General features: G+C 34.0%; 1 protein-coding gene across 1 annotated transcript; it reads left to right on the top strand.

Annotated features, from left to right (window-relative positions):
• The first annotated feature begins 44 nt into the window (after window positions 1–44).
• MZT1 (mitotic spindle organizing protein 1) lies at window positions 45–20,864 on the top strand. The gene is made up of 3 exons (XM_003765806.4): window positions 45–198; window positions 11,711–11,856; window positions 18,845–20,864. The coding sequence occupies exons 1-3, from the start codon at window positions 120–122 to the stop codon at window positions 18,866–18,868; spliced, it is 249 nt and encodes an 82-aa protein (XP_003765854.1). The 5' UTR covers window positions 45–119; the 3' UTR covers window positions 18,869–20,864.
• Window positions 20,865–21,153: the final 289 nt, after the last annotated feature.

The raw sequence follows: 21,153 nt of genomic DNA, 5'->3' as shown, positions 1-21,153 counted from the left end.
CTCCCTCTGGCGTGAGGAAACAACGTGCGGCCTGATTGCCCAGGAGAACAGGCCGCTCCCTCCAGTTCCGGGTCAAACCGTTCTCCCGCTTTTCCCCCCCGCCTTGGCGGGCAGTCGCCATGGCGGGGAGTAATAGCGGTGCTGCCGCTGCGGCGGCCGCGGTGGCCAACCTGAATGCGGTGAGGGAGACCATGGACGGTGAGTCTCCATCCCGGTCCCTTCCTCTTCTCTTCTCTCCATTTCGTAGGCAGACTCGGAGGCCACCGAAAGGGGTTGGTTCTTTTGGAAGCCTAAGGGTAACCCTTCCTTGTCCCGGACTGCTTTACTCGACACCCCCGAGTCGGTCGACGCCTCCCCTTCGGGAGGGGCCTCTTTGGCGTCTACGTGGGTGGTCGCGCGCGCAGTCGTGTTTTACTACGTCGGATTCGCGCGCCCGGGGCCCGCTCGAGGTCCGTTATCCCTCCCGGGATTCAGGGCCTTTCCGGCTTTTTTTCCCCGCCCCTCTCGGCCTACTCTGCTGCGGCTACGGATATGGGCAAGGGCGTGTGTGTGTGTGTGTGTGTGTGTGTGTGTGTGTGTGTGTGTGTGTGTGTGTGTGTGCGCGTTTTGAGCGCGACGCGAGTGATGAAAGGAAAAGAAACACGTGACTGTCATAGGTGTGATGGATTTGAAGAAGTGTATGGCTGACTCCGGGTAGATGTATGTAATGAAGTTGAAAAGGAAAAAAAGTCACAAAGTGTAATGAAATTCATTATGCTCAGCTGATTTAAGTATTGGCTATGAATACAATAATGCCCATACGTAAGTCGGAGTGAAACTTGCCGATTTCCACTCCACCTTTATCCTTGCAGACCTGTTGCTTATTTCCAGTGTATCCTGAATATAGGTTGTATTACATGGTGTGATGTGCATTTTATCTCGAGATCTCCTTGAAAGCCGTTTTTTACTAAAAATGCGCCCTAGCCATGTGGCGTAATGTCTCAAAAAGAGTAGATGATTAATACATGTTATTGACTTCTTGATTGACTTTACTACTAAGCCTTTTTATCACTTAAGTTTTTTTTTTTTTTACAGGTATGTACAGGATTACTTGTGCTTTTAAAAGAAATAGGCACTCACAGAAATTTACCATTTTTTCAGCTTGTGGATCTGATTCTTGCAATTTATAATCAAACTTAAGTTCTTTATACTCATTGTCTTCACTTTTTCTCAGTTCTTTAATTCTCGAAGTCTCAGAGTCTCATCACTTTAATTCTCGAAGTCTCAGAGTCTCATCACTTTAATTCTCGAAGTCTCAGAGTCTCATCACTTTAATTCTCGAAGTCGCAGAGTCTCATCACTTTAATTCTCGAAGTCGCAGAGTCATCACTTTAATTCTCGAAGTCTCAGAGTCTCATCACCCAACTGACAGTTATTTTTAAGATTAATGGTGATATCTTAAATGCCAAAGCCAATGGCCTTTTCCTATCCACATTCATCTTAAGCTCTTTAGAGCAGTTTATACTTCCTTTCCTCCTGGATACTTTCTTGGATTTATTGACTCAATCCTTAGCTCCTTTTCAGATTCCTTTGCTGACAGCATTTATATTTTTTCTTCTTTTTAAGATCTATCCTCTAGTTAGGGTCCAAGGCCTTCTCTTATTCCCTTCTCTCTCTGGTCCTTCACCTCCCATGTTTTCAGTTAATATCTCCTTGCAAATTATGTCTGAACAGAGCTGAGGTCTCTTACCATTACTGAAGGGACTTCCACGTTTCTTACTACTCCTTTTTAATCTTTTCTGCTAGATTATTATTATGATGTCATCTAACTGTGTTTGTCTGAGGCCACATTGAACTCAGGACTATGAGTCTTCTTGACTCCAGGTTAGGTATTCTATCCAATGTGCCTAGCTGCTGGCTCTCCCCAATAGAATAACAAAGTAATGTTCATTTGTGATTTTCTAAGTCAATTTCAACCTTTAAAAATCAATTTCTACTGTATGAGAATGTATTCTGATGGAAGTGGATTTCTTCAACAAAGAGAAAATCTAACTCAATTTCAATTGATCAAGGATGGACAGAAGCAGCTACACCCAAAGAAAGAACACTGGGAAATGAATGTAAACTGCTTGCATTTTTGTTTTTCTTCCCAGGTTATTTATAACTTCTGAATACAATTCTCCCTGAGCAACAAGAGAACTGTTCGGTTCTGCACACATATATTGTATCTAGGATATACTGTAACTTATTTAACATGTATAGGACTGCTTGCCATCTGGGGGAGGGGATAGAGGGAGGGAGGGGAAAAATTGGAACAGAAATGAGTGCAAGGGATAATGTTGTAAAAAAATTACCCTGGCATGGGTTCTGTCAATAAAAAGTTATTAAAAATAAATAAATAAATAAATACAAAAAAAAAGTTAAAAAAAGAAAACAATTTCTATTTGAGTTTGATACCATTATACACATCCTTCTCGCCTTCACCTCATAAAATCCCTTCTTTTAAGAATGCAGTTTAGCTTCTTCAGGAAGCCTTTTTCTGATTCTTCCAACTTTTCATGCCTTCCCTCCTTAACTTCCTCTTATTTAACTACTTGTATTTATAATTTAATTAATAATTTAAATGTAATTGTTTATTCTATAAGTGCATATAAATGCATAGTTGAATGTAAACTCCAGAGCAGAAATTATATCATTTTTTTTATCTTTGTATCCCCAACACTTAGAACAGTGTCTGATACATAGTAGATTCTTATTAAATACTTATTGATAGATAATGATATCTATATCATTAGATTATATGTATCAAATATATATAAAACATATTTTCTTCAACCAGTATTTCAGCTGTTGCTTTGATATAGAGGGACTGATGAAATCAGTAGAATAAGCATGATTTGGAAACTTTGGAAAGTTTGTTTGTTTACAATTTGGAATTCATTGTAAAAGTTAATGTATTTTACTTCATTGAGAAGAAACAAAACATTTTAGCAACAAAGGAATGTTGCTAGTACAGTGATAAAACTCCAAAGATGGCAAATACTTTCACATAAATGCATGGCAGGTTAGAGTATAAATGATCCTACCATAGGCTAGAATATAGAGAATCTTGATATAAATCACCATCACTAAGTCCTAATAACATGAGCATATCAGTAAGTCATGGATGTGAAAATAAGACACCAAGAAGCATTGTAGCCTTTGGTTAGATCTGATCCACTGCTTTATATTTAGATTCATTCTGTTATACCAGAATTTTTTTATTTAATGAATGTGTAGGTAATGTATAATACTGACACTTTATACTATAAACATATTCACATTTCAGTTCATTATAGTTTCAAGGGTAAAAGATATACAATTAAGTGTTAAACATGAGATATTGTGTGAAGTTCCTTTAGATTTAAAGTAGCTACGTGTTTACCGACACGTGAATTAAGTTATTTTGTGTTTTTATTCTACTTTCAATCTAAACTATGATTTAGAGATGAGAAGGTACCTTTTATGTCTTACATAATCAAGTTTTATTACTTTAAAAATGTACTTTTAGCAAGTTTGGATTTGTGCCTTTGTGTAATACTAGATTAAAAGAATGCATGAAAAAATATTTTAAATACCTTTTTTTCTTACTTGATTCTTTCACCTAAAAGATATGAAGCTCTCTTATCTCTAATAAGAGATAACTAATTAATTTTAGTGAGGAAACTTACACCCCTATCCTAAGAAGAAGGGCTTAACACTACTGATGTTGGGGAAATACTTGGAAAGGATTGGCCTGCAATCATTCTTAGATCTTGAGATAGTTCTTATGGTTAGCATTTCTTAGGACTATATAGGTGTTTTTGGCTTCCGTGGGGACAGCCATTGCTTCAGTTTTGGGGGGGGATGGAGGGTGTCTTGGAACCAGAGTTCTTTTCTGGAAACTGGAGTATACTATCTGGGCGAGATAAGGAATAGGTATTGTGAACATGTGATGGATGACCCTGGGCAATAAGGGGAACTAAAGCCCTTAGTGAATCTGATGCTTGTTCAAGCAATGCACTTTGCCAGAGGCTGATACCATTCTGAGCTCAAAGGATACAATCTGTTTGCTGGGCCTTATTAGCTCAGGGAAACAGGGTATCCCCAAAGTATTTTGACACTCTTGAATTGATTTTGGGCTCCTGGGGGAATATTCATCGTTATTTAATACTGTCTGGCTCTTAATGTGACAAAGTCCATGGGGTTTTATTTGCAGGGACACTGGAATCGTTTGCCATTTCCTTCTGTGCATTCCCATTTTACAGCTGAGAAACTAGTTTCTGCAGTATGTGTCAAGCTAGATTTGAACTCAAATCTTTTTTTTTCCTTTCCTTTTCTTTTTTTTTTTTTTTTTGCTGAGGTAATTGCCGTTAAGTAACTTGCCCAAAGTTACCCAGCTAGGGGGTTTAAGTACCTGAGGCCAGATTTGAACTTGGGTCTTACTGATTTCAGGGCTAGTACTCTATCCCCTACGCCACTTAGCGAGCCCCAAACTGAGATTTTTTTTTTTAATCATAGCTTTTTATTTACAAAACATGTGCATGGGTAATTTTTTCAATATTGACCCTTGCAAAATCTTTCGTTCCAAATTTTCCCCTTTCCCCTTACCTACTCTCCTAGATGGCAGGTAGTCCAATACATGTTATATATGTTAAATGCAATATATGTATACATATACGTATCTATACATCTTACAGCACAAGAAAAATCGGCTCTAGAAAGAAAAAAGAAAAAACCTGAGAAGGAAAACAAAAATGCAAGCAAACAATAACAGAAAGAGTTAAAATGCTATGTTGTGGTCCACACTCAGTTCCCATAGTCCTTTCTCTGGGTGTAGATGGCTTTCTTTATCATTGAACAATTGGAACTGGTTTAGATCATCTCTCTCTCTCTCTTTTTTTTTTTTTTTTTTTTTTTGATAGCGTTTTTCAATTTTTTTTTTTAATATAGCTTTTTATTTACAAGTTATACGCATGGGTAATGTTACAGCATTGACAATTGCCAGACCTTTTGTTCCAATTTTTCCTCTCCTTCCCCCCACCCCCTCCCCCAGATGGCAGGTTGACCAATACATGTTAAATATGTTAAAGTATAAATTAAATACAATATAAGCATACATGTTCTAACAATTATTTTGCTGTACAAAAAGAATCGGACTTTGAAATAGCGTACTATTAGCCTGTGCAGGAAATAAAAATGCAGGTGGACAAAAATATACACAGAATTCCCAACTTTGTTCCATACAAATTGCCATCTGGGGGAGGGGATATTCTGTGTAATGATTCATAGTCATCTCCCAGAGTTCTTTCACTGGGTGTAGCTGGTTCAATTCATTACTGCTGTATTGGAACTGATTTGGTTGATCTCATTGCTGGAGATAGCCAGGTCCATCAGAATTGATCATCATATAGTCTTGTTGCCGTGTATAATGATCTCCTAGTTCTGCTTATTTCACTTAGCAACAATTCATGTAAGTCTTTCCAGGCCCTTCTGAAATCATTCTGTTGGTCATTTCTTACAGAAAAATAATATTCCATAACATTCATATGCCATAATTTATTTAGCCATTCTCCAATTGATGGATATGCACTCAGTTTTCAGTTTCTTGCAACTACAAAAAGAGCTGCCACAAACATTTTTGCACATGTGGGTCCCTTTCCTTACTTTAAGATCTCTTTAGGACATAAGCCCAGTAGAAATACTGCTGGTTCAAAGGATATGCACAGTTTGTTAACTTTTTTTTTTTTTTTTTAACTTTTTATTGACAGAACCCATGACAGGGTAATTTTTTACAACATTATCCCTTGCACTCACTTCTTTTCTGATTTTTCCCCTCCCTCCTTCCCCCCCCAGATGGCAAGCAGTCCTATACATGTTAAATAGGTTACAGTAGATCTTAGATACAATATATATGTGCAGAACCGAACAGTTCTCTTGTTGCTTAGGGAGAATTGGATTTAGAAGGTATAAATAACCCGGGAAGAAAAACAAAAATGCAAGCAGTTTACATTCATTACCCAGTGTTCTTTCTTTGGGTGTAGCTGCTTCTGTCCATCCTTGATCAATTGAAACTGAATTAGATCTTCTCATTGTCAAAGAAATCCACTTCCATCAGAATACATCCTCATACAGTATCGTTGTTGAGGTATATAATGATCTCCTGGTTCTGCTCATTTCACTCAGCATCAGTTCATATAAGTCTCTCTAAGACTCTCTGTATTCATCCTGCTGGTCATTTCTTACACAACAATAATATTCCATGACATTCATATACCACAATTTGCTCAACCATTCTCCAATTGATGGCCATCCATTCATTTTCCAGCTTATAGCCACTACAAACAGGGCTGCCACAAACCTTTTTGGCACATACAGGTCCCTTTCCTTTCTTTAGTATCTCCTTGGGGTATAACCCAGTAGAAACACTGCTGGATCAAAGGGTATGCACAGTTTGATAACTTTTTGAGCATAGTTCCAAATTGCTCTCCAGAATGTCTGGATGTGTTCACAATTCCACCAACAATGTATCAGTGTTCCTGTTTTCCCACATCCCCTCCAACATTCCGCATTATCTTTCCCTGTCATTCTAGCCAATCTGACAGGTGTGTAGTGGTGTCTCAGAGTTGTCTTGATTTGCATTTCTCTGATCAATAATGATTTGGAACATTCTTTCATATGAGTGGTAATAGTTTCAATTTCATCATCTGAAAATTGTTCATATCCTTTGACCATTTATCAATTGGAGAATGGCTTGATTTCTTATAAATTAGAGTCAATTCTCTCTATATAATTTTGGAAATGAGGCCTTTATCAGAACCTTTGACTAAAAATGTTTTCCCAGTTTATTGTTTCCCTTCTAATCTTGCCTGTATTAGTTTTGTTTGTACAAAAACTTTTCAATTTGATATAATCAAAATTTTCAATTTTGTAGTCAGTAGTGATCTCTAGTTCTTCTTTGGTCATAAATGCCTTCCTCTTCCACAGGTCTGAGAGGTAAACTATCCTATGCTCTTCCAATTTATTTATAATCTCATTCTTTATGCCTAGATCATGAACTCATTTTGACCTTATCTTGGTGTACAGTGTTAAGTGTGGGTCAGTGCCTAGTTTCTGCCATACTAATTTCCAATTTTCCCAGCAATTTTTGTCAAATAATGCATTCTTATCAGTTTGATAACTTTTTGAACATAGTTCCAAATTGCTTTCCAGAATGGTTGGATCCATTCACAACTCCACCAACAATGTGTCAGTGTTCCAGTTTTCCCACATCTCCAACATTCATCATTATCTTTGCCTTTCATCTTAGCCAGTCTGAGAGGTGTGTAGTGGTATCTCAGAGTTGTCTTAATTTGCATTTCTCTGATCAATAGTGATTTGGAACACTCATATGAGTGGTAATAGTTTCAATTTCATCATCTGAAAATTGCTTGTTCATATCCTTTGACCATTTATCAATTGGAGAATGGCTTGATTTCTTATAAATTTGAGTCAATTCTCTATATATTTTGGAAATGAGGCCTTTATCAGAACCTTTGATTGTAAAAATGTTTTCCCAGTTTATTGCTTCCTTTCTATTTTGTCTTCATTAGTTTTGCTTGTACAAAAACTTTTCAATTTGATATAATCAAAATTTTCTATTTTATGATCAATAATAATCTCTAGTTCTTCTTTGGTCACAAATTCCTTCCTTCACAAAGATAAGAGGTAAACTCTTCTATGTTCTTCTAATTTATTTATAATATCATTCTTTATGTCTATATTACGAACCCGTTTTGACCTTATCTTGGTATATGATGACAAGTGTGGGTCAATGCCTAGTTTCTGCCAGATTATTTTCCAATTTTTCCAGCAATTTTTGTCAAATAGTGAGTTCTTATTCCAAAAACTGGAGTCTTTGGGTTTGTCAAACACTAGAATGCTCTAGTTATTGACTATTTTGCCCTGTGATCCTAACCTATTCCACTGATCAACTAGTCTCTTTCTTAGCCAGTACCAAATGGTTTTGATGACTTCTGTTTTATAATATAGTTTTAGATCTGGTACAGGTAGGCCACCTTTATTTAATTTTTTTTCATTAGTTCCCCTGAAATTCTTCACTTTTTGTTCTTCCAGATGTATTTTGTTGTTGTTTTTTCTATGTCAGTAAAATTGTTTCTTGGGTGTTTGACCAGTATAGACTCATCTTTTTGACTCTAATTTCTGTGCTCTATTGACTACGCTACCTAGCTGCTTGTAAGAGAACATAGGGAAGAGAAATTCAAAAGGACACCTTCCAGGTTATAAAATTGCCAGAGAAAACACCCCTGATCTGTTACAAGTACCATAGAGCTGCTGACAAAGTTAAAGTACCTGGGATTAAATCCTGATCTTGTTGCTTAGTTTTATATAAGTTGGGCAAGTCATTTAATCTCTTAGACCTCAGTTTTATAATTTGAAAAACTGGAGAAGGATGAGTAGACTAGATGACTTTTCAAATCCCTTTCCATTATTAAATCTATGACCTTAAGTATTTTAAAGACCTCAAAATAAGCTCTCCTCACCCCAGATTCTGATACCAGTCATAGCTTACCAAGACTCCTCAAAGATCCCTCTATTAATGGTGCAATTGGTATATATAAAAATACAGAACTTTAGGTCTGGGAGGAATTTCATTGGTCAGGTATTTCCAGTTCTTTGTTTATAGTGATAGAATTTTTGGCAATTTACTATTCCTTAGCAATGTGTTTGTTCTAGGTGAAGCTGCTTTCTTTTAGTATGGAACAAAAAATACCTTAAGCAAAATTGTGCTAATTTATACATTGCATTATTTTATTTAATTCTCAGCCCAATCCTCTGAGGTGTTATTATTTTCCCATTTTACAGGTAAAAAATAAATGATCAGAGAGGTTATATGATTTGCCCAGTTAATGGCGAGAGTAGAATTTGAATTATTTGCTCTTATTAACTCTCAGGTTCAACATTCCACTGCCCCATACCTTTCATAGTCAACTGTTCAAAATTATGGACAGACAGAAAATACTTTACAGAGTATGTTTGGAGAAACAATTGGTAACTTCTATAGTACTTTACCCTAGGCTGTTGTCTTATATTTCATTTTCTTAATAATAAGCACTCTTTCCTTAAGCAGTTCTGTACTTAAATGAAATTACATACACCCTACTTTAAATTGAATTTAAATGAGATATGTCCTCATTTTTAGGTTTTTCTCCTTAGCAGCTAAAGGCCTGAGTGGTTAAGTTTTTTTGGGGGAGATCAAGAAATTACCTGATCGTAATCAGTATTCTTGCTTTTCATATTAAAAGTTTTATAGGGCATTCTTTTCTTTTAACGGTACCATACATGTCCAGTTCTAGATCACAAGGAGTATAAATATCCACATATTCATCTGAGCTAACACCAGGGTTTGGTTTGCACTGTTATGTGGACTAAATGGAAGCTATACTACTGATGAAGCATTCATCAGAAAAAAATCATGTTAAGACCTTACTTAGATCTTATTCCCAGAATACTGAAATTATAAGAAAAACTCAGCTTAAGTCTAAATAAATTATATGTACAGCAGTCCTTTAATTTTAATTCTTTTAAGTTTTCCAGTGGTAGAATCCTTCAGTTTAAACAAAACTTAGGCAGAACATTTGTAGTAAAATCCTCTAAAATTGTAATGCTATTAAATAACATGTCATTAAAAACAAATTTAGGATATTTCAGGATTCCTTATATCCGTATAAAGAACATAAGAAACTGTATGATCTACCAGTTTAGTAATCCAGAATAACAAGAAAATCATCTTAATTTGGCAAATTTATTTTCAATGATGTTATATTCACAGATGTCACTTAGAATTGGAAATGAAGTTAAGCTAACTGGCCTCTCATTCAGGGATGCTTTTCTCTTTCCTCTTTTTTAAGGGGGAAGAATCAGGTCATTTGCCCTTCTCCAATCTGTAGTACTAATTATATTCTCCTTTATCTTTAAAATATCATTGACTATTGCTCAGCAATTTTACCTTCTATTACCTTAGGTTCTAGTACATTAGAATCAAGTGATTTGAAGTCACTAGGGCAAATAGATGTTTTTATTATCTCCTTACTTTATTGAGGTACCAACTCTATTAGCTATTGCTGGTTCTAGGCTCTCCCATTTAAAGGGAAACTTTGGTCAGTTTTCATTTTCTAAGAAGTGGTTCTATCTTTTCTTTAATCAGTTAGTCAATAAGCATTTATTACGTGTCTACACTGTGCCAGATATTGCTTAGAGTGAGGGATACAAAAAGAGGTAGCGCATAGTCTCTGCCCTCAAGAAGCTAATTGTCTTAATTCTCTTTTCATTATAGCTTATAGGGTCAGGTTGGGAAGAAGAAACCAAACTGATACTGTTGTCCTTGGCTTCTCTAGCTCTCTTCAGTTTTTTGAACTTTTGGATTCCTAACAATGTTTAGTAGTACTATGCTTCGCCTTTGTATTTATGCTTTATTATCTGTTTTTGCTTTTATGTTCTGTTCATTTTTTTTCACATTTTAAATTGTTTGATAAGTTCTCTGTGGAGCCACATTTATTCTCCTCAAGCACTTCTCATTTCTCTTCCTTATTAAAATTGTTTTGATTTTGCTCTCTTTCTGTTCCACACATACCTTCAAATAATTCTGTTCAAGACTACAGATCCAAGTAGTCCAAGAGTTGAGTCTGTGCAGGTCTTACGCTAAAGTAGATCACAAAAAAATTGGAGTCCTTTTAATATCACTCATCACGAATAGATCATAAAAAGAAAAATGCAAGATTTGGTAGAATTTCTTTGTTTTCAGTGCCTTCAATCATAGTCTTAGATGTCAGAGACTGTTTTTAATCTAACTTTGAGGAAAAGGACTTGGTCTTGTTGGCCTTAAATATTAATTAAAAAACAAACAAACTAAGAATCCTTCAGAATAAGAGAGGTACACATTCTTTCAGTCCAATTTGTGTAAAAAAAAAAAAAAAAACTTTTGAGGAAAAGAAATTTCATTATCTCTTAGATACTTGCATTATAAACTAAGTATAAATGGTTTCTAGTAATCACATGAATTAAAGGGGGAAAATGAATTGTTTATTATTTATGATTGTACATTATTATTAACATACATCTTTTAGCATATAAAAATTGTTGGGTTCATAAGAAGATTTTAACTGAATGAAACGACATACAGAGCTCACATGTAAAATTATAGGAATGTAGATTCCAACCTAGAATAATGTTATGAAGGCAATAGTGGGTTGTTGTTTTTTTTTTATTTTGAAGTGAAAAAATTGATGTTTGATTGACATATAGCCAGTGCAGAATTAATAGTCATTTGAATTTTTGTTTTATTAATTTAATAAATTAATATGCTAAGCATAGTCTAAACAAAGGGCTAAGAATCAGGCAAACTGGGCCCCTAAATGACTAAGTGAAATACATCACTAACTCATAGTATTGCCCCATTTGTCAGATGCAATTAATATCATCTTGTCTACCTATCTCAAATTACTATTATGATTTTTAAAAATGAAATGATAGGTATGGATGCATTTGGAAAAGTTAGGAGTATTATCTATGGGTTATTAGTAAATTCCAGTCTTAATTCCCACATCCCTTAGGAAATTAAGTCTTGTGACAGTATCTGGATTAAAAGACAGGACCTATATAAGATAAGAATTCTGAATCTAACTTTTAAAAAACTTTTGTATATGTATTTCAGTTCTGCTTGAGATTTCAAGAATATTGAATACTGGTTTGGATATGGAAACACTCTCTATTTGTGTACGTCTTTGTGAGCAAGGAATAAACCCAGAGGCCTTATCCTCTGTCATTAAAGAACTTCGCAAGGCCACAGAAGCATTAAAGGTGAGGAAGACCATCTTTTTTTTTTTTTTTTTTTTGCTTCCATGCAAGAGGTTCTTTAACTGTTTTTTCTCAAAAAAAAATTTTTATGAACGGTAAAATTAGGTTATTAAGAGAATAGTTTGGGTAATGGCTAAATGAATTGTGGTGCATAAGCATAATAAAATATTGCTGCACAGCAGGAATCTACAGATATGAAAAATTTAGAGAACTAGGAGAAGACTTATGAACTGATCAAGAATGGAGTAAGTAGAATCAAACCGTATATACAATGAATGCAACAGTGTAAAAAAGCCCCAAATTTGACATTATGTAATAATGACTAGACTAAATACTAAAGATTTTATGTAACTTCCTCATCTTTTTCAGTTGGGATAATATTTATTTGGAATATTATGCAAATTTTCAAATAAAGTAGTTCTGTTGCTTTTGCCGAATTACTTTGTTTCTTCTTTTTTTCTTAAAAGGGTTGACTCCTGGAAAGTCTAAATAGAGTCAAAAATGAAAGTGTAAAAACAAGATTGCCCAGTGAAAATAAGATTTTTTTTTTTTAAATCATTAAGAGAATTCTCCAACTCCAGGAGAATACAAGGACCCTATTCCCACAAACCTCTTTGCAGGTACTCTTTCTTCACTATTTTCCTTATCAAGGCCAGTATGTACCCTTAATTCCTTCTCCTCTTGTCTTTTCCAGAAGATTGTCCTCCACTAGTATAAAGATACTTTATCTTCAGTTATTCTCTATTTAATGAGTCTTCTGCTACCTGCAAATTTATCAATGTCTCCTCTGTACTTAAATGCTGACTAGATTCTACCATCCCCACTAGTTATCCCATAGCTCTCTTTAGTGAAACTTGAAAAAAATGTCTATGTTTGTTTCCTCCTCTTTTTTTTTTCTCTTTGCAATCTGGTTTCTGACCTCTAACTGAAACTATTCTCTTTAAAGTTACTAATGTTCTTAATTGCCAAAGTCATTGACCTTTTCAAAATATTCATCCTTGAAGTGTCTGCAACATTTGACACTATTAATTACTCTTGTCTTGTATACTTTATTAATTTTTCTTGACAGTGCTTTCTCCTGGTTCTCCTAATTATTTTATCTTCCCAGTCTCTTTTGCTGATTCCTTGCCATTGGATATCCCTTAAGTGCTTTTTATGAGCCTTCTTTTTTTCCTTTTATGTTCCCTAAGAGATCTCAGCAGCTTCCATGGATTAAATTATTATCTCTATAGATCTCTATATATAGTCTTAGTCTTTCTTCTCAGCTATAATGCCACATTATCTGCTACCTCTTTACATATCTGAAACTCAGTACTTCTAAAACATCACATCTTTTTTCCCTCCAAATTCCCCACTTTTGATTTCTCTGTGATTATCGGCACTACCATCTTCCTACTCAATCAGCAAGTATTTATCAAGTTCCTACTATGAGCTGTAGTAGTCAATGTGGCTATAACTACAATAAATGTTATTCCTTACTTAAAAGAAAGGGCAACTCAGTGGCACAATGATAAAGTACTTAGCCTGGAATGTAGAAGACTTAATTTCCCAGTTCAAATATGGCCTTACATATTTCCTAACTTTGTGACCCTGAGCAAGTCACTTAACCATCTTTGCCTCAATGTCCTAAGCTGTAAAATAGGCTAGAGAAAGAAACTGCAAATCACTCCAATATCTTTGCCAAGAAAGCCTACATGGGGTCATGGGAAAAAAAAAAAAAAAAGACTGAAAAAGAACTTATAAGAAGCTTAGATTCTAATAAGTGAGGCAACAAAAACACTTACATTTAAAGAAAGTTATTACAAAATAGTTTGAAAAGATTAGCACTAAGAACTAAAATAATTAGTTGAAACATGGTGCTATGTCCACAATCATGTTGTCATTCTCAACTCTTCAGTCTTAACTACATCTCCAATCCATTGCCAAAAATTTTTTTTACCATCATAATGTTTCTCATCCCCTTCTCTTCACTTTCACAGCTTTCACTTTACTTAAGATTTAAGCTCATTGCTTCTTGCCTAAATTATTGCAATAGCCCTCAGGTTGACTTCCCAGCTTCAAGTCTCTTTTCACTCCAGTTTGCTCAGATTCAAATATAAACTCCTGTTTGTTTAAACTCCTGTGTAAAACTTAACTTGGACTTTTACTACATTTCCAATTTTCTTACATTTTACTTTTCTCTACAAACTGCATTTTTAATAGTTCTGGTCTGCTTGCATTTTCTTGAATACAATATTCCATCTCCTCTCTCTGTGCTTTTGTATTGGTGTCCTCCTCTACCCTTTCTTCTCCCCTTCTCTGCACCACCTCTCCTCAATTTCTGGAGTTTTTTCTCTAACATTTCCTTATAATTTCCTTGGCTTCACATCTCAACTCAGAACTCGCCTTTGACAGGAGACCTTTCCCTTTTCCATCTTCATGCTTATTTTCCCTACCTAGCTGCTAGTTCTTTCCCCTCTGAAATTACTTCCTAGTAAGAGATAAGATATATATAGAATCTCAAACACACCTTTTATTTACATCTTATCTCTCTCTCTTGATAATGTGAATGCCTTAAGAATAGAAAGTTCTTACTTTTCTTTTTATACCCAATAGAATCTTTGGTACATACTAAGTGCTTTAAAATATGATTTTTATATCATATTGATTTATTCTGTCCACAACAAGTTGCATTTTAATGAATAATTCTCAAATGTTTCCAGTTTGAGCATCTATATGTAATGTCCAAATATTGAGTGATCTTGATGTATGTGTACATGTATTGATCATTGATGTATGTGTACATGTATGTACACACAAATGTGCATACCTACACACATATATGCATATACATATATACGCATATATGAGAGACATACTCAAATGGTACTGCTTATTGCATATATAGATTCTGAGACTGCTTCTACAAAAATCTGTATCCACTTATTAGAAAGTGCTAAGTTGGCTCTTTTTCTGTTGATTTCTTTTGCTGAATTTCTTTGTTTTTCCCACAATTGAATCTCAGTCCATGATTATCTCCTTCTCTCAGTGTTAAAAGGCTGTGTATTCAAAGCTTTCAGACATTCATAAATTACTGGAATTGGAAGAACTTTGGAAGGTTATTTCACCAAGAACCTTGTTTATAGATGATAAAATTTCATCCTAAGGAATTAAATTGTTTTTACTTAAGATCAGAAACCCTGGTTTTATTTCCACAGTTGAGTAGAATTATCTCACCTTGAATCTCTTAAAGTTCCTGAGTCTTTTAAAGAGAATTCTCCTTTCCCTATCTCCGTTTTCGCTTTGATTTCTATTAAAAGAATCCTTATTATGGTAGTGAAGAGTAAATAAGTGCCCTCACATCTTGAATCCTTGTGTCTTTCCCCTTATGACCAGAGGGAAAAAATTGAGAATAAAATCGCTCTATAGTTCTTTGGCATGGTTTGCTAGCATGAAACTCCATAATTTGTAGTTTTTCCATTTGGTTTTCTTCTTAGGGTCAAAGAAATTTAGAGCCCTAATACTACCTAATGAAAAACCTCTCATCCTCATTTTATGAATGAGGGAAATATTTTAGTCCCAACAATAATTTCAGTCCCCAATAATGATATTTATATAGGTGCTTTAGGTTTTACAAAGCCCTTTGGATATATCAACTAATTTGATCAGGAAGCACACCCAGGAGACTTCAATAAATTTCCTTGAGGTGAGGGTGTTTTATCATTTTTTTTCTTTATATACCCAGCACTTAGCACAATCCCTGACATATAGTATGTGTTTAATAATTACTAGTTGATTGCTTGAAAGGTTCAGAAACTTCTTCAAGTCTCTGAAGTTGGGGCCCTCTGATTCTAACCCATTATTCTTTCCATTATCATTATTGGTTTTACATCTTTCTGTTTGAAGAGAATATTTCCCTTTTCCCTTCTTCTGTCTCTCCCTCCCTCTCCCCTTTTTAGATCTTGGTTACTGGTCTTACAACCTGTCTATATTGTAACTAGTTTAAAAAAATAAAAAACACTTTCAAGTAAACAAAATTCTTGCCTTTACTAAAATGAATTTTAAAATCAATTTAAATGTTTTAAAATCCAGATTTAATAGGGTTTTTGAACAGAAAAATAGTGGTTTCTCTGTAGTTTGCAGAATCGTAATCAGGTCATGTCAGTTTTGAAAGATGGCATTAAACACTAATAAAATAGTATTTTTAGTTACTCTTCTTTTCAGTCAACATAGAAGGATATTATCACATTCCAGAATAGCCTAGGAAGAATCCTTTGACTCTTATTCTATTCTCTGCTTTCATTGCAGTTCTACATGAGAACCTAGCTGTTATATTGATTTAAGAAAGAAAGTGAAACTGAGCTGGAGTTAATGGATAGAAAGTGTTGTGCACAAAATCTGTCTGGGCCCTACTTGTAAATTGGCCTGGTTTTCCTTATGGAAGGACTATAGGGATAGGGACTGGACCTGTGATGTCATTAATATAGAGAATGCCTGAGTGAGAAAACTTCAGTGGAGCGGCTTGTAGTATTGACATTCTATAGAGCAGGGCTTCTTAAACTTTCCACTTGTGATACCTTTTTGCCCAAGAAATTTTTATAAGATCCTGGGTATATAGTTATATAAAGTAAGTATACAAATCAACATTTACTGGCAATAAATCATAATTTCACAACTCCATATGGGGTCTTGAACCATAGTTTTTAAGAAGCTGGGTTCTAGAACACTCAGAGAGAAAGTAACAATCTGAATTTGTCAGAGGAGGGACCTGAATCCAGGTCTTCCTGACTTCTAGGCCAGAGCTTTACATACTACTCTATACTTCCCTTTATAAAATACATACATGCTCGCGCGCGCGTGCGCACACACACACACACACAGAGGATTATTACAATTTTGTGTTGATGTTCAACATGGCCTTGCCCCTTCATCCTGTTTTTACCCACCCACCCACCTCCTTACAAATTGCTAACTCTCATCCTCTTCTTTACTCACTTTTTTCTTTTAAATATGACATCTCCATACAAAGTAGGTTTCTGCTTGGTTATGTATTTCATTCTACCAAATCCTAATGATGTATTAGGTCAGATATGCTTCCCTGCACATTAGCATTATACTATCTTTAGTCTTTGTTGGAAATCCAAAAGTAGGCTTGGCATAATTCAGCCTAATCTGGTGTTTCATGTTTGGAATTAGAATCAGATGAGATATTTGTAGCAAGAAGTGTGCCTGTATTTTTGACAAACAGCTTTCCATAAATTAAAAAACAGGGAACTTTGTACAATACACATATCAGTTTTTATGTGCATTAACATTTTTTTCTTGCTTGGTCCCAAAATGTTGGGCATTTGAGTTTTAACACTGGCTTTGTTTTTGAATTTTTCCCCATGATCACGAATTTCTAGGTCTTTTAACTACTCTCTGTTGTTGTTGTTTCTCTGCATGGTGTCTAGCTTGGTGGATATACATTGGCAATTTTCCCTCACCCCCTTCCTCTTCATTTAAAAGCCTTTCTTTAAATTATAGATTTGCAAGATACTGAACAAATAAGTTCTTACTAACTCTTATTAAGGATACTTCTTCCCTGTTGAGGAAACATGATCTAGAAATTCAGATGCTATTTGAAGCAGACTTGGCATGATTCAGGCTAGTTTGGTACTTTATGCTTGGAATTGGAATCGATGAAATGCTTCTAGCAAAAGATGTCCCAGTAAATGTTTAGCAAGCACCTCTCCACAAATTAAAAACAAACAAAAAATTGCATAGAGTACATTTTCAAACTTAATTTGCATTATTAACATTTTCTACATTACTTCATTAAATCTAGACAATCAACCAAAAAATAAATCATGCTTTTGGTTTACCTATTTCTGAGATATAAATGTACACACTAGGACTTTGTAACATTGAAATTTTAATTTTAAGCCTATAAACCAATATAAGCTGGGTCCAATACATCCCTACTTGTAACCCATCTAACAATTAACAAAATATTCACTTAACCATAGTATGGAAGAATACTCAGCAAAGATACTTTATTGGCAGCAAACAAAAAATTTCTTTGATCATGCTGGTCTAACAGTGAAGCCTAACAGTCCTGCTTCTTCATGGTATAGCTCGTGTAATTAGGTTTCTAGGGAAGCTCCTGAGCCAATTAAGTTTTGGTGGTGAGTTTAGCACTTTTTAAGGGAAAATTTACCTAGTTTGTTTGGGGTAGTTGTTGCTTCTGTGATAGCATTCATTCTCATTGCTTTAATCAGTTACTCTTTTTCTAAATAAGTTTTTCTCTTTTGCACCTTTTTTTTTTTTTTTTTTAGTGAGTCACAGGATAAAACTATGGCCGGTGCATTTTGAATGGCCTTCAGTTTTCTTACCTAAGATCTTGTAACGTTTTCTAACTTCTTTCTAGTAATATTTGTATTTGAATGGCCATAATTGGGTGATGGTTGTGTGATTGGAATGGAAGATTCTGTATTATGTCTTGATCATATTATGGATCATATTATGGATCGAAGTGGTTTCTCTTTTGCATAATGGGTTTATTTAAAAAAAAAAAAAAAACATCTTTTCCCCTTCTCTCCACTCTTACGTTAAAGCTTTGCTTCTTTTTGTCCCTGATAACCTTGAATGTAGATAGGTATTTCTTAAGCTCCTTCGTCTTTTTTTTTTCATAGTAGAGATCACTCAGCACTTTTATCATTCTCCAATATCCTTGTTCTTTTACTTTTTTACTTCAGTTAAAATTGTTCTTTCTCTTCCTTCTGCTTTGTAATGACATCACTTTTATGGTTTTGGTCAGGTAATGACAAAGTTGATGAAAATGAAATACCATTAAAGGTTAATCCAAGCATGTAAATCAAAATTTTTTCATAGTGATAACTTTAAATATATTATTTAAATATATATACAATCTGTTAACTGCAGTTACAAGAAATGATCATTTTGAATTATCAAAATTATCTTTAAAATATCTCTTGGTTTCATTGTAATGAATCTAATTTTCTCTTTGTAGGCAGCTGAAAATATGACAAGCTGATTTTGTGGAGAGATGTCTTGATAAGATGAACATCAAGATCTGGAAGATTTGGAGAATACATACTGGAATAAAATTACTTTTTATAGCAATGTAAAATTAACAAACCATAGCTTTATACGTAGTAGAAAGTAGCTTATTGAGTTATAATCAGATAGGTGTTTAGTTCACATCTTTATTTTTTTTAAACAGTCCTAAAAGTTTACAAATAATACGCTATTATTTATATATTCTTTATTTATTGCTTTGAAAGTTTTAATTTTACAGTCTGTCAAATGTTGCACATTCACTGAGCCTCATTGAAATCATAGTGGAAGTATCAACACTGATGTTGTTATGACTTGTTGACATTTCCATTATAAACTCTAATTTTGAATTATTTATGTCTAACAACTTTATGGTTTTACTTTTCACTGGGCTAGAAGTTGGCAGAATTTCAGATATCCTCAAAGAGTATGTCAGTTTTTATTTAAATTCATTGTATATGTCAGTTTTGTTTTGTATAAGAGCATGTTAATTTCTTATGGTCTCTACTATTGTAACTAACAGACTTAGTTTTTTAAACACAATTTAGCTGACAATAATGTGAACTAGATCACTTTTTTATTAGAAATAAAATTTTGGAGACAGCTATTAGTTGCTGTTTTGATCATCTAGAGCTAATGAGAAAATTTTAATTATGTTTTACCTTTTAAGTTTTATACTATTATTCAAAGACCTCAGTAATAATGTATTTTATGATAAAGTAATAATGGCCAACATGCAAAATCTTTCAATTAGTAAAAATAATTTTATTGCTGAATAAGAAATTATCAAACAAAAATCTTTGTCCATTGTATGTAAATTCTTTTGAAGTTTAAATTTAACTTTTTTTTTTAAAGAAATAAGAGGAAAAAAAATTCAAATCATTATAAGAAAAAAAGATTTCAAATCATTATACAAAGATTAACATAAAATAGGCCAAATATTAAGAATTGTTAGACTGTGCCTTCTTAAAATCACTTTTGTGATATTATTTTATCCTGATAGTTATGTTTCTGAGTGGTTCAGTAAAGAGGGATTTCTAGAAAGGACAGAATGTAGAAATAAAGAACTAGTGTTAGTGATTTTCTTAATATCATTACTTATTTTTATGATGTGTTAATGTGCTTTATAAAAAGACTTCTATTCTCTTCCACTATTGTTTTCAAAACATAAGCAAAATTTTGTTTTCATCACTTTCAAACAGATGTAGAATTCACTGGAAAATTTCTTGTGTATAGGAGGAATAAGTAGTAGCCAAATCTGTTCTATAGTTTCTATAATTGTCCAGAGATGGAAGGAGGGGGTTGAAGGAAGGCAAAGAGTAATAGCTTGTAATATCAAGAACATAAAAACTGCATGTTAACGTTTTTAGATTACTAAACATCTACAGAAAATGAACTCTTTTGGTCTGCTCTTAAATAAAACAAATTTTGTATCTAGCTCTTAAAAATAAAAAGCAGTTTAGTGCATTCAATCTTAATTTTTTTTCTTTTAATGTTAATGGCCTGAATTCAGTTTATAAATTTATAATGTCATAAATTGTTATATGGGAAATGCAGGAAAAAATTGTAGAAAGAGGTCTATGTTTACAAAGGGCTTCCTGAATGTGTTATATTTCTGAAATGTAAATCTATTTTTTTATGCATATTCATAATCTTTCAGAGGACATTTAAGAAAATGAAATAGACAATAACTATAAAATTACAGTCTTGTGCATGTTATCACTGACAGTAAAACCGATTAAATAGTCTTGAAAGGTACTTTTGATTTGTTTCCCATGTATTATGTATTGGGGAAAAAAACCAACCATGTAAAGTATCATAGTTATTTTATGCTTATGTGTGAGTATTCTTAATATCTCTTTTATAAATATTTATGTACTTATTCATGATTTCCTTAATTCCTTAGAAGTGCTGTGTCAATGCGTGTCTTTTTTTTAAATAAATTTTTATCGATATGTTCTGTTTATATGTCACCTGCCTTTCCCAATGTATTCTTTTTTTCTTCTCCCTCTCAGAAAGCTAACCTTTATAACAAATAAGCACAAAGAGGATGGTGGGGTGGGAAAGCAGTTCAGCAAAACTAACAAAACACTCAAAATATCTGACATGAACAGTATTGCACATCCATAATAGCCCAACTTGAAAGAAATTGGATGAGGTGACTTCTGATGACTTCTATCTTAGGGACTAAGCCTGGTCATTCTAATTTTGCACCACTTGCTTTTGATTATTTTCTGGTTATTATTCTTTCCCTTTCCATTG

Source organism: Sarcophilus harrisii, chromosome 3 (assembly GCF_902635505.1).
Source record: "Sarcophilus harrisii chromosome 3, mSarHar1.11, whole genome shotgun sequence".
Lineage (NCBI taxonomy): Eukaryota > Metazoa > Chordata > Mammalia > Dasyuromorphia > Dasyuridae > Sarcophilus > Sarcophilus harrisii.
This window is presented reverse-complemented; position numbering and strand designations above follow the sequence as displayed.